We start from the raw sequence: 16307 nt of genomic DNA on the forward strand, positions 1-16307 counted from the left end.
GCTTGCCATTGCCTTCTCCGACCTCGTTGTTACAAATCTCTTATTTCCATTAACATCTCCCTCCAAATTCTAGATAAGCTGAGAGATTTACAAAGTATCCTGATTGTTTTGTATAAGAAGCAAAATGAAATTATGAAGTGGTAGTTATTATCGGACACGACTGAAGTGACTTAGCAGCAGCAGCAGCAGCAGTTATTACTGAGAGTCTAACTGTGCTTGATAAAATTAATAATTCTAATAATTATAAAATAATCGTATTTAACTGTCCAAGATGACTCCTAGATTGTTAAGTGATCCTCACCATAAAATTGAGATACGTGACGGACAAGATTGTTGAGAGTTATGACCCCTGCACGAGACTGGATTACAAACATTTCAGTGAATCCTCTGTAGAAAACCCCAAGCTGATGGTACTTGTGGATATAGGTAAAGCATACTTAATGCTACCAAATTACATGAATATGGGAAACGACTGAAAGAATAGAAGACGGCGGCGTATGCTAACGGGTGAATTGTGCATCCCCATGGCCATCAGCAGGGAAACCAGGAGTCCAGAAATTCAGCACTTCCCCTGGGCCTCAGTGAAATCGCTCAGGTCCTGCACTAAGCTAAGACCCTCCAAGCCCCTTGTGCTGCGCCCCAACGGCCGGGAGAGGGCGCCCGATCTCTCAGTAACCGACAGACCTGCACGGCAAACCCAGCGGACCCGCCTCCAGGAGTAGAGCGGCCAACTCGGGCGGCGGATCCGCGCGGAGCACTCGGGGGTCGCCCTCGGCAGCAGCCGCGACCCGGGCGAGGCGCCGCCGGGGCCCAGGGAGCGCGTGGGGCCGCGCGAGCAGAAAGGAAACTTCTTTTTCGGGCCCGACTGCCCAGGGCAGCTTTGCCACCGCTTCTCTCAGAGCCTTTGATTTCTGCACCTGCCCTTGTATCCGCCCTCCCCTTCCTGGGAGGAGATTTTACCCAGAGCGATTTACACCGGTGCCCGTTTGTGCTGCGATTGATGGGTGGAAATCCAATGGCAACCCACTCCAGTACTCTTGCCTGGAAAATCCCACGGACGGAGGAGCCTGGTAGGCTGCAGTCCATGGGTTCGCGAAGAGTCAGACACGACTGAAGCGACTTAGCAGCAGCAGCAGACAGCTGAAAATCACAGCATGTTGTGGTATGTTTTCACATTCAGGACTGTTTCTGGGAAAAAGAACTAATTCAGGGACAATGGGAAAGGCATCTAAAATCCGGACAGTAATGTACTCGATGTTGGGCCCTCCATTGTGAAGGAAGACTTGGGGACTAGACTGAGACTTAAAGGAGGCCCAGGGGAAAGAGAGAATTATTTCATTCATTACTAATATAAAAGGTAAATTTCTCCTGTAATGTTAATTGTTTGAAAAATGTTTTAAAATATATGTCACATCAAGTTGAAATATTTTCCTTATTGCCACAACAGTTCCTGGCTTTAATGGAAGCAAAACCATCAGTAATGTTTTCAAAATTGCTACTTTGTATCTCTCTCTCTTCACTGAGGGAATGCCATATTTGACAAATTATGACCTAGTGGGGGAGCCTGGTGGGCTTCCGTCTATGGGGTCACACAGAGTCGGACACAACTGAAGTGACTTAGCAGCAGCAGCAGCAACTACCTTCAATAACCAAACTCAACTTACAAAATCCTTTTTCCTCTCATGTCTTTTAACCAAGGATCATCTGTTAAACATTCATTTTTTAAAGCAGTCAGTTTTTCGTTGGAGAGTTTCATTAACTTTTTCAAACTGTCACATCATATGGATAAGTTGCTTCAAAACCTGCAATCAAGATGCTTTTGATTTCAGCATAATGTGTGCTCCGTAGACACCAACTATGAAATAGGCAGTTGGGTGTGTGATTCCAGCATGCATCTTTGGAAGGCATCACCAACAAGACAGATTTTTAAAGCCCCGAAAAGTAGAGCAGGTCATGACCTAGTTCATGAGTTTGAACGGAAAGCAGTTCTGGGCCCTGAACACAGGAAAACCACAAGTGTCTGTCACAAATGAAACTCAGACTGGATACCAGCCAGATGGCAGGGGTGCAGTGTGAGTGTGGAGCCTGGGATCTGGTTGAGGACCTTGCAAGCTGTGTGTCTTCTAGCTGGAGATCACGGAGTTTGAACAAAAATGAATAATGAACTTCTTTACATGGGTAAAGTGACAATGGAAGAGCAGTGGGTGCATTGTGTATAGATCAGAAATTCATAGAAGAAAGCTGCGTTTCCAGTGGATATGATGGGAAAGGCTGTCACCTAATCTAGTGTTCTGGTCTTAAAACTGAAGTCTCAATTCCACAGCTTTTCTTCTCAGCGCTACTCTGTGATGCTGGGGCTCAGTTCCTTTCAGTACATCTCTCCTTTGCCTACAGATTGTTTTTCTTTCAGAGTTCTCCCGAACAATCCCCAGAGGTGGACTAGAAGGCTGGAGTATGACTGATAACAACCACCATCAGTTAAAAAAAGGAAAACTGATGATTGCTGCTAGATGCAATTTGTCACCAGTCAGATTGGCAAAAACTAAAAAGGATGATAAGATCCTGTTTTGGTGAATGTGTGAGAACCTATAAGGACTTATTTGGTCTTGAATATGGATTAATGTAGCCATTGTTACCGTGGACAGTTGGCAGTATCCATGTGCAAGGTTTATGTACTTTGACCAATAAGATTGACTTCATGGCCCCTCGTTCAGGGAAAGACTCTCACTTGGGTATAAGACACCTGCATACACTTGTGGCAGTCTCTCCTCTAAAGGCACTAATTTCGGAGAAGGACTGACTCCAGGAGGTGACACCTCCAGCACTGAGGGACTGAAGTGTTTATGGAGAACAACTAGGATCAAACCCAGGACAGCCCAGGGTTGGAGGGCAGAACCTCACGCTTCATGGCCCTTGCTCTTTTCTTCTTGCCTCTGCTTTCCTGCTGAAAGACTGAAACCCAACAGAGAGTTGAGAAGGTAATTTTAGAAATGTCTTCAAGAAGTAGTAGAGTAGTACTCATACTAAAGAAGCAAGAAACATTATTAATGAGTAACGTGTGTGATTTTCTGCATTCATATGAGATCTCTATGATTTCCCTATTATTCATTTTGATAGTAGATCAAAGCATTTTCTACTAATCCTTCTTGTCAAAGAATTTCTGTCACTTCCTAAGAGTACTTCTAGAAGTCTGAAACACAGAAATTGGAACTGTCTTCAGCACTGAGCACAGGAGAGTTCACACACTGAATATACTGTGAAACTGCACCCAAGTTAAATATTTTTACCAAAGATCTGGCATCTTCCTAGTGTTGCCTTTCAGTCACTGCCTCAGGCCAGCTGTCCTGTCTGCTCCCTGTGGGCAGCTTCCCTGGGACTCTCACTGTCCTGATTATTCCTGCCAGGCACATTTTTATCCATCTTGTAATATGGACTCATTGACCAAACAGTAGTCCTATGAAAAACTACTGTTATTTTCCCCATATTTGAGAAGAAGATCAAGACAGAATGCATGCCTCTGTGCATGCTAAGTTGGTTCAGTCGTGTCTGACTCTTGGGACCCTTGGACTGTAGCCCACCAGGCTCTTCTGTCCATGTGATTTTCAAAGAAGAATACTGGAGTGGGTTGCCATTTCCTTCTCCTAGGTGTTTGTGATATTTTTCAGGGTCACACTGCTGTTAAGTAGCAGAGCTGCATTCAAAGGTTTTGAAACTTCTAGAACTCTCCTTTCTCTTGTGCTCTCTTCCAGTGATTTCCACTCAGAGAAACTTTGAACAGAGCTCCTGTGTTGGAGGCAGTGGAGATATTGTGTAAGGGAGTGGGTTGTTCAGTAAAGCGGGACTGAGGGGCAGGTGGAGGAAGAGTCACAGGCATTGGGAGCTGCCACTCAGCACATGTTCGCAGCTACCCTGGAGGCGGTGAGTCCTCCCCACATACTGACACCAGCCATTCTTTGCTGACTGGGTATAAACTAGTTATACTTGTGACTTCAGGACTAATCATTTACCACAGTTTCAGAGACTCCTTTCTACCTGTTTTTTTTGGGGGGCTGGAGGGGGGCTTCACTCCACAGCTTGCAGAGTCTTAGTTCCCTGACCAGGTATCCATGTACCTGAGCTTCTCACACTGGAAGCATGGAGTCCTAACCACTGGACTGCCAGGGAATTCCAGGAATTCCACCTTTTGACAATCATTTCCTGAAAAGTGATATGACTGTTGTGTAGTATAAATGGAAAAATGCTATTCCACAATAGGTTTAAGTAGACAAAATAAGTATTTAGGTCTTCATAATGAAAAAACAAATTTACTTTCATAAGAATTTAATAAATAAAACAAATATTAAGATTAAGGAAATGAACATATTTTCTAAATTTTATTACAATGCAGACAAACATTTTTACATGAAAATATAAATATGATGTGATAAAAGAAAATAAATACATAAATAAACATAAATAACATCAGGGCAGGCATCACTTACGGACTGATCCCTGTGCAATTGAATACTTTTTGTATTTATTTGCTTATTGCTACTGAGAAAGTACTATTGATTGAATTCAGGAAATATTATGGCTAAAGCAGAGACCAGAGGCTTCTAAAATGACCTCAAGTGAGCGTACAAGGGTGATGTGGCGTCTTAGTCAGTGAGAGTCATCTCAAGGTGAGTTCAGGTCTCCATCCATCATTCTTAACCTTTCTTGCAAGCTGGCTGATGAAGAGAGGGCTCTCATCATCTCCACTCTGACGATTTCCCAGGCGCAGACACTGTATTCCTTCTCTTGCAGGTAGACATGGATGCCCTGGAAGTACCTCTTCACAGCCAGTGTGGGGCCCGTCCTTCCCAGGGCAGAGTCTTCCTCTCCCGTCACCTGCCCCAGACAGGCGTCCAGGTCGTCCAGCTGCTGATGGAGTCCAGTGCGGAGCTGCGCCAGGAGGGTGGTGTCCCAGGCAGCAGAGGAGCGCTCTGTGTGGAAGAGGCTGAGGCTCTGCTGGAGCATCTCGTGGAGCACAGAGAAGGCCTGGGCCTCCTGGAGCTGGCCGCCCTCCACCATCTCCTGGGGGAAAGCGAAGTCTTTTCTGTCCTGCAGACAGAAGCGAGGGGAGAGTCTCCTCATTTGTCCCAGGAGCCTGAGGTTCTGCCTGCCAACCAGCACGTGGTTCTGAGACAGGTCACAGCCCAGGGATCCTCCCGGGCCGTAGCTGACCAGCACCAGGGCCATCAGTAGAGAGAGCACGAAGGCCATGGGGAAGATGAGGCTGCTGCTGGGCTGGCTGAGACGGTGTCTGCTGGAACCTTGAGGTAGGTTCTCTGATGCCATGCTTTCTAAGCAAGGCCATTAAATAGGGAACATGGTAATTTTCATTTTCTAATTGTTTTAGTACACTTTTACTTCCTTTTTTAATTTTCATTTTTGTATTCACAATATGATCAAAGAAAATGTCATCAGTTTAAAGTATTAATTTTACATATTTCCCAATAACTTCAAATGTACCTATCCAATTGGCTATTTGTCAATCAAACGAGAACGTTTTTATTATTCAGCACTTTTACATAAACCGTTGAACAGTTTTCTGCTCAGAGTTTCAGAGCTGGAGGAAGGAGATTCGGTGATGTGCTGTCTCTCACTGGAAGCTTATGTCACAGAATCTAGTGAGTTTCAGTCATTCATTCAGGCTGTTGATTGCACTGAGCATCTCTGTTCTTCTGTCCCTTTCTCCCTCTGAGAACGAAGGACGGTAGAACCAGGCTACTCGTTCAGGAAGAAATAGCCTTCTTTCCTTTACTTGTGTATAATTTTTCACTTAGTTTCTGCATTCTTTTAGTGACGTGTTGACCGGGAGTTGTCTTGCTCCTGCTCTAGTTCTAATTCAAGCTGAGGTAAGAACAACAGAGCAAAGTAAAGAAGGCAGAGGGGCTCTATCTCTATATTTAAGACTTTAGTTTTTTTGGTTGTTGTTTCCCTTTGCCACTTTCCTAGAAAGTAAAATTCCACAGTTGTTTTGTGGGCAAAAAGAAAACTAATCTAACTCTGAATGTCTGAATATAAACGAAGGGAAGTGGTTTTCCCCGACACAATGATGTATTCTGAGTCAGCAAACGTCATTGCAGCACAGCTGGGAACTTGCCTGTGCTTGAGGGGAAGCATGAGGCCAGTATGAACAACAGAAAGGCTGGGACATGGCCGCTTCGGACAGAAGCTCAACGAAGGTCGAGTCCCCGGTCAAGTACTGTCCTTTGCTTTGCAAGATCAGCAACCTCATTTTTCTTTCAATCAATGCACATAGGATTAGTCTCAGGAGAGAAGGAAGAAGTCAAACCCATCACCTAACAAGAGATAGACAACTAGAATGCCGATTGCTGGAATACTAACCCTCTCTGGCAGTGTCTTGGAGACCAGCCTTGCTGAGCATCTGTCTAGGAAATAAATCTACTCAGGCAATGGGAAGATGCTTTGAAAAAAAACTAGGATGAAATGGAATTAAGTGATTCCAAAACATCCTGATCTTAATCTGGATAATAGTAATTATGATATTAAAAATAATGGCTGAATTTTATTGCCTGCTACTAATGGACTGGCCACTTTTCACGTTCTTGAAATTTTAACTGAATCCTCTTGTTAACTCTTAGGGTCACACTGACTTACACTCCTGGAGGAAAGTGTGAATCGGGATGAATGAAGTGTTCCAATCACAGTGAAGAGCAAGAGCAAACCTGGGGGCTGTGATGTGCCTGAACGATCCCATTGAGAAAAAAAGGAAGGGTGTAAATGAACATGCCATTAAGGAACCCATGAAATAAGTGATAGGAGGAGGATGAGTTGACCAAGACCCCTTAATCCGTTTCAAATACCAAAGGGCCACTATCTCTCGTTTTGTAGGGCCACAGGGTGTGGTCTAAAGTCTGCAAAATTAAGATCTAATCATAAATAGACAAAATCACTATTAAGTATTTGGAAGGGACTAGATTGTTCTGCCAGCTAAAAGAAAAGCAGGAGTTTGCTCATTGTCTAGTGGATAGGATCCAGCACTTTCACTGCTGTGACCTGATTTCAATCCCTGGTTGGGGAAGTCCGATCACACAAGCTTCACAGAAGGAAGTTTAAGCTTTTATGAGTGGTGTCTGCAATAAAATATAGTAAAATAGTTTTATTAACCCTATGAGAGGTGAGCCCTACTTTCTATGTATTTTAACCTCTTGACCTTTCTTGTGAGCTTAAGAACAAAGAAAAAGCATCTAACAGTTTCTCGCCACATGAGCTCTGCCGTTTCTCCTTCAGGATGACAATGAAAACATCTTTCAGAATCAGGTTCTGCAGAATGAAGTCACTACCCACTGCAGTCCCTGACCTCCCCTACATCTTTGGGGCAGTTCCTCAGAGCTGAGGAGAGGCTGTCCTCTGGCCCGTCATCCTCAGCAAGTCCTCCCAATCAAATGAAATCTCGGGAGTCATGTTTTTGTTTTTTTTTTTGGTTGACAAGGACCCCTTTCAGGAGACCTCCTCAGGTAACCTGCTGTTCTCATTCTACAGGAAGACACCTTCATTTGTCACCTTCATCCAGTCGGGTCATCCTGTTGTCTGCTGATGGAGTCCAGTGAAGAGCCTCTATTCTATTTTCCAACTACTGGTCAAGATGTGGGTGTTGAGGAGGCCTATTTGTGAGCAAGATGGAAGAGCATGTGTGCTTCCTAGACAAAAGCAGTGAAAAGTTTTCTCTTTAGTAGGGATAAACTGGCTTGAATTGTGAAGTAAGCCTCAAAGCCTTGTATAGTTATCTTTTTTAAATTTCTGGCTCAACCTACTAAACATCATTAAGTAATACTATAGAATTGACATGAAATGGTTATTTAGAAAATAATTTGTTAATGAAATGATATTTTTAGCAGTATATCGGAATGTTTTTTACTTGTTTAGGACCCTAATCCTCAAGGTTTCCAAACCTCTCCATGTCCTTTACATGTTCTCTGAGGGGCTTGCATGTGGCTCTGTGGTAAGGAGTCCACCTGCCGATATGTCCCCCTGTGGTCCTAGAGGATGCAAATGCTGCAGAACAGCTGGGCCCGTGTGCCACAGCTGCTGAGCCCTGCTCCAGACCCCGGGACCACCACTACCATGGCCAAGTGCACTGGAGCCTGTGCTCCCGAACCAGAGGAGCCGCCGCAGTGAGACGCCCGTGCGCCACAGCCAGAGAGGACCCACCTTTGCACAACGAGAGAAGAGCCCGGGCAGCAGTGAAGACACAGCACAGTGAAAAATGAAGGAATGAATAAGATGACTTCAAAAGTCCCTCTGACTTTACAAATCGCTGCTGAGTGCGGTATGTCCCAACTGGAAAGAGAAAAGATGATCGATCCATCAGTGTCCTGAAGATGGCCTCCATTAAATACATGAATTTCCACAAAGATCTTTGTTACTTTGAGAAACTGTGATCTTCCAGAGTGCACGTTACTAACACATGTCCTGCGAGGAAAGCTCTGTCCCACTGTCGATAATGGATTAAAGCCCCGCCTGTGCCCCTTCGATTCAAGCTCGTTTGATTTGGTTTGTCTCTCAAAGATGCAAAGACACCATGATGGAATTTAAGAACTTCCTTGGATTGCATTGTCCCCAGGCCCCTCTTGCCCTGCTCTGTGAGAGTTTGCTGGGTCCTAAGGAAGAAACGAGTCTGCCGCTGTGACGGGAGTGACCCTCGCGCCTTCCAGGACTCCGCAGGCTGCTGTGGTATGAACGTCACCCGTGCTGGGGACACAGCTCGTGGCCAGGCATTCGTGCTCTGTCTCTGCTCTCAGCATCCGCTTCAGTCTTCTCAGTCTCTGGAAAGGACTGTTGTGAAGCACTTGCCTCCGTGCAGCCCATCTGTGTTGTTCCACAGCCTGAGGACCCGCTGCTACTTCAGTGAACATTTTAAACCTCTCTGATCTCCTTCCAAGTTCGCAAGCTGCTGCTGACTTTCAGCTCCAAGTTTCCCGTGCTTTGGGCATTTCTCAAATGAGATTCCTGAACCAGGTGAGTTCCTCCTAGTGCAACCAAGCGTATGGAAGAGCCTAGGTAGACGCTCAGAGGAGCCCCTGGTGTCACCACCACTGTTCACTGTGAGGCAGGGTTTCATCTATTTCCTGTGTTTCTCTGGGAGGCTGGACATCTGGACCTGCAGTGCTTGGCAGGCAGAGCAGGTGAAGTCATAGGAGAGTGTCTGACAGATCTAGAACTTTCACTCAGGTTCTGCTTTTAGTTGGTGGTTTGCAGTCCTAAGGGGAAATTGACAAGCAGAAACCACCGTACTGGAGAAGGACACAGCTGTATGAGTGGAGAGGACGCCTTCATGCAGAGTGAACGAGGAGAGCACGCTGGGGATTTCTGCACTGGGAGCAGTGATGATTGTGATATTTGAGTGTGAGGATAAGATATTCACCTGACCTCTCGCCAACTGCATACCACGTCTTCAAGCATCTCTACAATTTTTTCCAGGGAAAAAAATTCCACAACCAACAAGAGGCAGAAAATGCTTCCCAAGAACTCATCAAATCCTGAAGCATGGGTTATTTTCTTTTTATTTTTGTTTTTAGGCTACTTTTTTTGAAAAAAATCAGAGTTACAAAAAGCATTGAAGTGGTTATGTTCATTCTAGGGTCCTCAGAGCAACAAGCAACATAGCTAGAGCTAGAGTATTTTTACTTCTAATGTGCAAATCCTAAAGGGATTTTAAAAGGAATTTAAAATGCATTTTTAATCAAGTTGCCATTCAGGATTAGTGTTTCTGTTTTAATGAAAAAAAAAAGTAAGTCTTTTACAGTAAGAATTCAATAAAGGAAGAAAAATCATAAACTGACTAAATACAAAATATACATTTTCCCATAAGTATACATACGTAATATTTTATCAAAAAAATAATTTAAATATTTATAAATAGGTAAATAAATATTAAAATAGATGATTAAATGTCCAGGTAGTTAAATACGTAGATAGGTCAGCTTTGGCATCTGTGAGGAACCAGTGCCTATAGAGTACAACATAAAGTTGCTTAATATTCCAGAAAACATTTAAAAAACTGCTTCATTTCAGGGTGCAATACAGCAGAAATGAGAGTCTTCCACATGGCAGCGCAGGAGGAAGTGTGGTCTTGTTGGTCTGTGAGAATCATTTCCGTGTGGAACCAGGTGTGTGTCAGTCCTTTCTCCTGAATCTTTCCTGCAGGTTTGTTGAGGAAGAGAAGGCTCTCATGACTTCTGCTCTGACAACCTCCCAGGCACAAGGGCTGTGTCCCTTCTCTTGTAGATAGAGAGTGATTCTGTGGAAGTATTTCCTCACAGCCAGGCTGGAGTCCTCCTTGAGCAGGGGAGCCCCTTGCAGCCCCTCCTCCTGCCTCAGACAGGCTTGCAGGTCAGTGAGCTGCTGATCCAGGGCAGTGCGGAGCTTGTCCAGGAGGCTCTCGTCCCATGCGGCGGCCGAGTCCTCTGTGCTGAAGAGCTGGAAGGTGTGCTGGGTCACCTCGTGGAGCACAGAGATGGCTTGAGCTTTCTGCAGCTGGCTGCCACCCAGCGCCTCCTGGGGGAATGCGAAGTCATTTCTGTCCTGCAGGCAGGAGGAAGGGGAGACCCTCCTCAGTTGTCTCAGGAGCATCAGGACCCTCCTGTTGGCCAGGCTGTGGGTGTGAGGCAGGTGGCAGCCCAGAGAGCAGATGGCGTTGCAGCTGAGCAGCAGCAGGGCCAGGAGTAAGGACCAGGCTGGGGCCATCGGGGACCTTGCAGATGCTTCTGGCCTGGGGAGGTGGGTGACTCTGTGAACCTGCTCTCTTGGTCCTCTGAAGACCTTCCTTCAGGCCTGTGTCTTAAATAGGAGCCCATGGTTTCCATTTTCTGAAAGTTCCCTCTTGCTTTCTACTTTTGTTTTTGCTTTTCAATTTGCACTCTCCAGTGGGTTAGGACAGCATTTCTCAATCATTTTTTTTTTCATGTTGCCCTTCTTTCTTCTGCCCACAGAGCCCTTTTAAATATTTTTTCTTAATTGCCCTGCACTGCGAAATTTTGATAACACAGATATACTGTGTGTGTATTTATGTACTCTATGAATATCTTTTCTTTGTACGTAGAAAAAGGAGATGTAAATCTTACTCTTTGTATTCAGTTTAGTTAAGAATTACATAAAATTTTAAGCTATAATTTAAATGTAAAAGCTACTGAATTTTATTTTTTCTTTATAAACTCAGTTTTCAGAGTGATTTTTAATGTCATATGTTTACTTATATAGGTAGGTATGTATCCAATTACATATTGAAATAAAATTGACATAAATACTTTATAATAATACCAAGGTATAGACATACTTAAAAGTCATTTAAAGCTGCTCAAATCATTGAATAACTTAAAAATAGTTATTTAATATTTATTTTAAGTATTTATCATCTTCATGTCAGAAAATAATTTTTAGTTTTACTGCCTGCTAGAATAGAGAAGGCAATGGCACCCCACTCCCGTACTCTTGCCTGGAAAATCCCATGGACAGAGGAGCCTGGTAGGCTCCAGTCCATGGGGTCGCTAAGAGTTGTAAGCGACTGAGTGGCTTCGCTTTCACTTTTGGCTTTCATGCATTGGAGAAGGAAATGGCAACCCACTCCAGTGTTCTTGCCTGGAGAATCCCAGTGATGGCGGAGCCTGGTGGCTGCCGTCTATGGGGTCACACAGAGTCGGACACGACTGAAGTGACTTAGCAGCAGCAGCAACAGCATATATTCATCTGGATATTATGGATATTTTTTCTCTTTAATACTTTGACATGTTGAACCACCTTTGTAGAATTATGTTGGAACATATAATATTTTTTGTATTTTATTTACAAATACAATATTCCATTTTTATTTAATTTCTGGAGCCCAAATCACACTGAGATTCAAACAAAAGCAACATGCATGAGACAGACAATGGTTGCTCATAAGTACAGAAAGGGCAACTCTCACAATATGACTTTGAGATCAAGCAAATGATGGAAAGTCCTCCAGTGAAACATCTAGTCACCTTAGGTTGTAACACTCATCTTGTATACAATTTGTTTATATTCCATAAACTCAATCTCAATGCTTCTCTTATTTTTGATACACAAGAAAAGCCAAAGACAGAATACATACTAAGGGGTTAGATTTTGTTGTATCCGGCTGAGCTTTGACGTGTAATAACTAATGATTGTAATGATAATATCTGTTCATATTCCAGCAAACCTATGTCTGCATGTGTGGAAACAGCGTTATCCCCAGTGAGAAAGCATAATTTAGGAATCACCATCCATTTGAATCTTTCTCTCTGTTCCTTTGCATTAAATTTCAGATTTCCCAAATGACTTTCAAGTTCCAATCCAAGTCTATTCTTTTCAAATAATAGGAAACCATCTCTGTAATTAATTCAGAATGGGACAAATATTGATTATTTCATGGGAAGATTTACCTCTTGGCTCTGCTCCTTAAAATAAAAAGTGACTTCTTTTTATTTTACAGTGGATTTTATGTTGTCTTTTCCCGTTATAGTCCAGCTTCAAATCAGAGATAGGTGACCATCTTTGGCGAATCAGCTCTGCAGGGACTGAACCCTGTCGTCTCTGTGGTATCCTGTGTGCCAGGCCCAGTGTAATCGCTCAGCACGCTTTTCGATTTATTTATTGTTCACTTTGGGTGCGCTGGGCTCGCCGCTGGCCGGGACGGTCATCTTGTGGCAGTGGGGCTGGCGCTTCCTCGCGGCGCCGGGTTTACTTGCTGTGCCGCCCTCCTCGGGCTGCAGCGCGCAGCCGTCAGGAGCTGCAGCCTGTGGGCTCTGGAGCAAGTCTCAGCCACCGTGCAGCCCTGTCTGGCTTGTTCCGTGGCAGGTGGACACTCCTGGACCAGGGATCGACTCTGCCTCTCCTGAGGAAAGATTCTTATTCACTGCACCGTCAGGGAAGTCCTCAACAAGTAATTTTGGCTAAAGCATTTTCTCAGATTTCCTCCTACTACTGGAAGGCATTTACAAATGACCAAGCTATTTTGCTTCATCTGAGCCCTATTTCCTGGAATTATAAAGACAGCAGCTGGTATTTCCACTCTATTCCTGCTGGTACCAGCCATACTGAGTTTGTTGCTAAAACCACTAGGAGTCTCCTTCCTTGAAGGCACATGTGGTCTGGGGATTCAAGTAGCAAGTACAACACACTTTTCAGCCTTTGCCCAGCACCATATTAAACTCAGGAGGATGCCTCACCCCTAATTGTCCTCAACCAGGTCATGATTCCAGAAAACATCTGCTTCTACTGCATTGACTAGGCTAAAGCCTTTGACCTTGTGAATCACAACAAACTGTGGAAAACTCTTCAAGAGAAAGGAATACCAGGCTACCTTACCTGCCTCCTGAGAAATCTGTATGCAGGTCAGGAAGCAACAGTTAGTACCACACATGGAACAATGGACTGGTTCCAAACTGGGAAAAGAGTACATCGAGACTGTATACTGTCAGCCTGTTTATTCAACTTATATCCAGAGTACATCATGTGAGATGCTGGGCTGGATGAAGCACAAACTGGAGTCAAGATTGCCAGGAGAAATATCAATAACATCAGACATGCAGATGACACCACTCTTATGGCAGAAAGCAAAGAGGAACTAGAGGAACACTTTCCTTAAAGATTAAAGTGAAAGAGGAGAGTGAAAAAGCTGGTTTAAAACTTAAAACATTCAGAAAATGAAGATCATGGCATCTGATCCCATCACTTCATGGGAAATAGATGGGGAAACAATGGAAAGAGAGAGAGACTTTATTTTCTTAGGCTCCAAAATCACTGCAGATGGTGACTGCAGGCAGGAAATTAAAAGAGACTTGCTCCTTGGAAGAAAAGTTATGACAAACCTAGGCTGCATATTAAAAAGCAGAGACATTACTTTCCTGACAAAGGTCCATCTAGTCAAAGCCATGGTTTTTCTAGTAGTCATGTATGGATATGAGAGTTGGACTACAAAAAAAGCTGAGCACCAAAGAACTGATGTTTTTGAACTGTGGTGTTGGAGAAGACCCTTGAGAGTCCCTTGGACAGCAAGGAGATCCAGTCAGTCCATCATATAGGAAATCAGTCCTGAATATTCATTGGAAGGACTGATGCTGAAGCTAAAACTCCAATACTTTGGCCACCTGATGTGAAGAGCCAACTTATTAGAAAAGACCCTGATGCTGGGAATGATTGAAAGCAGGAGGAGAAGGGGATGAGAAAGGATGAGATGATTGCATGGCATCACTGACTCGATGGACATGAGTTTGAACAAGCTCTGGGAGTTGGTGATGGGCAGGGAAGCCTGGCATGCTGCAGCACATGGGTCGCAAAGAGTTGGATGCAACTGAGGGACTGAATTCAACTGAGGTCATGACAGAAAAGAACATGCCAGGTGTCATATACAGAGCCTGTATCTGAACTCAAACTCTTCCTGATGTTCATAACTCACAGCAACCAGGCAGTTTACCACAATACTCTTGGTGGATCTTTACCGACATGGCAATTACTACTACATTGATCCAGATACTTCAGAGACTCCCCACAGGGAATGATGAATGATCATTTTCATGCTCCATTTTATTCCACTGCATCGGATGTTGAGTTCCATTTCAGTGTGACTTCCAGTATTTGACATGTAATAATTAAAACCTGATGACAGGTTGAAAATCTAGAGTTTGGATATGAATCGCTGATTTCCGTTTTTTGCCTGCTAACCTGCTCTTTTTTTTTTTTTTTTTTTTTGGCTCAGTGTGACTATATTCTTACAAGTACGTAGACTTTAAAGCCCTTTGTGTTCTTATTGGTTAGGACCCCACAGAATTCATATCTTGAAGTCCTAAACCCCAAACTGATATCAGGTGACAGACCTTTTGGGATATGCTTAGGGTGTGAGGATGGAGGCCTCACAAAAGGAAATAATGCCCTTATAAAAGAGGTGGATATGATCTAGTCCCTCTCCTGCCCTGTGATGATACCAGGAGAACTCTGCAGCATGAGACCTGAAGCAGGCTTTCACCACAACTTGACCACACTGAGTCCAGTTCTCAGATATCCAGACTCGAGAACTAACTTGCAGCAATACATTTCTGGTCTTTGCAAACTACCCATTCTATGCTATTTTGTTGAAGAAGCTTGAATAGTAAGATATTACATGCCCTGTTTTATCCTAAGAATACCTCGAGGAGTCTGTAAAATACCTGAAAGGAGAAATCAACTTCCTCAACCCTGTTTCCTAGACATTTTGTCTGGGTAACAACATTTCTTGAGCTCAATCAATATTCATGTAACATCAGTTCACAAGGATGGTAATGTTAACAGAAACAATAATATCAATATCTGTTAATAGATATGATGTGATAACAGAATAATTTAAATATTCTTCATGGTTCTACAAGGGAGGATATGATGAAATAATGTGTGAGATCCTTTTTAAAGATCATTTGCAGGAATATTTTATTCGAGTTTGCATTTTCAATATTTGGAAGGTGTGGTGAGTGGGAGACCCACTGTCCACTTTTAGTTCAGTGATTCTCAAGTACTTGCAAGAGCTGCCTGATCACTGTTTCCTTGTCTCCCTCAGGTAGTGAGGAAACACTTTATCTACACTTGTAGATGTTTTCCTTATTGGCCTATGCCTTTGGGAGTCAACCTGAATGCTTCTTTCAAATACTCTATGATGTTGCGAACCCTGAGTGACAGCTCTGTCATCTTCCCCAAGCTGAAACTGTGATATAAGAGTTTGTCAGAGTGTGTGCAAGCAAGAACATTGAATTTCCCATTGTACACCCACCTAGAGCTCCATTAGGACAAATAGTGCAAAAATGAAAAAATTGTCCTGTGCACTGAACTTCCCTTCTCCTCTCTTAATCATCCAGTTATTTCCCAACCTCCTTGCTATGAGACTCCCATGAGGATAAGTCCAGGCCGTGTAATGTGAGACATGCTATTACCCCATCTACTCCTGGTCCTTGGAAGCATCCCATGTGATCCACCAGACTTTTCTCTTTGCTTTCAAGGAGAATAGACTCAAGTACTACAGGCAAATTTGGAGTCACAGGTTGATGATGGAAAAAATCTCAAAACAATAGCACCAATGTTCTCAACTCACTGTTTGGAGGAGATCATGCTGGAAGATTCACCTGATCAAGGCCTGCATTGTGCTCTTCAAAGAAGGAAAGAAAAGTGTCCACTAGAATCAAATTCCTGACACTTTGCTGTTTACGTGTTAAAGAATCTAAGCATTAGGTTAACTGACAAATACCTTTAACAACATACTCTCTTAAAATTTTTCCATAAAAAAATAAATT

At 43.6% G+C, this 16307-nt stretch overlaps 2 protein-coding genes across 2 annotated transcripts; both read right to left on the minus strand.

Moving 5' to 3' along the window:
• Positions 1 to 4656: 4656 nt before the first annotated feature.
• LOC129557542 (interferon omega-1) lies at positions 4657 to 5483 on the minus strand. Its single transcript, XM_055428147.2, has one exon. The coding sequence runs from the start codon at positions 5317 to 5319 to the stop codon at positions 4657 to 4659; it is 663 nt and encodes a 220-aa protein (XP_055284122.2). The 5' UTR covers positions 5320 to 5483.
• A 4681-nt stretch (positions 5484 to 10164) lies between these two features.
• LOC129557271 (interferon alpha-1) lies at positions 10165 to 10907 on the minus strand. The gene has a single exon (XM_055427850.2). The coding sequence runs from the start codon at positions 10732 to 10734 to the stop codon at positions 10165 to 10167; it is 570 nt and encodes a 189-aa protein (XP_055283825.1). The 5' UTR covers positions 10735 to 10907.
• Positions 10908 to 16307: the final 5400 nt, after the last annotated feature.

This window comes from Moschus berezovskii, chromosome 7 (assembly GCF_049115385.1).
Source record: "Moschus berezovskii isolate FMDL1 chromosome 7, NW_MosBer_1.0, whole genome shotgun sequence".
Classification (NCBI taxonomy): Eukaryota; Metazoa; Chordata; class Mammalia; order Artiodactyla; family Moschidae; genus Moschus; species Moschus berezovskii.

Bases quoted from the DNA above. Each gene is read 5' to 3' on its own strand.
- LOC129557542 (XM_055428147.2), bottom strand. From the start codon at position 5,319: ATGGCATCAGAGAACCTACCTCAAGGTTCCAGCAGACACCGTCTCAGC.
- LOC129557271 (XM_055427850.2), bottom strand. From the start codon at position 10,734: ATGGCCCCAGCCTGGTCCTTACTCCTGGCCCTGCTGCTGCTCAGCTGC.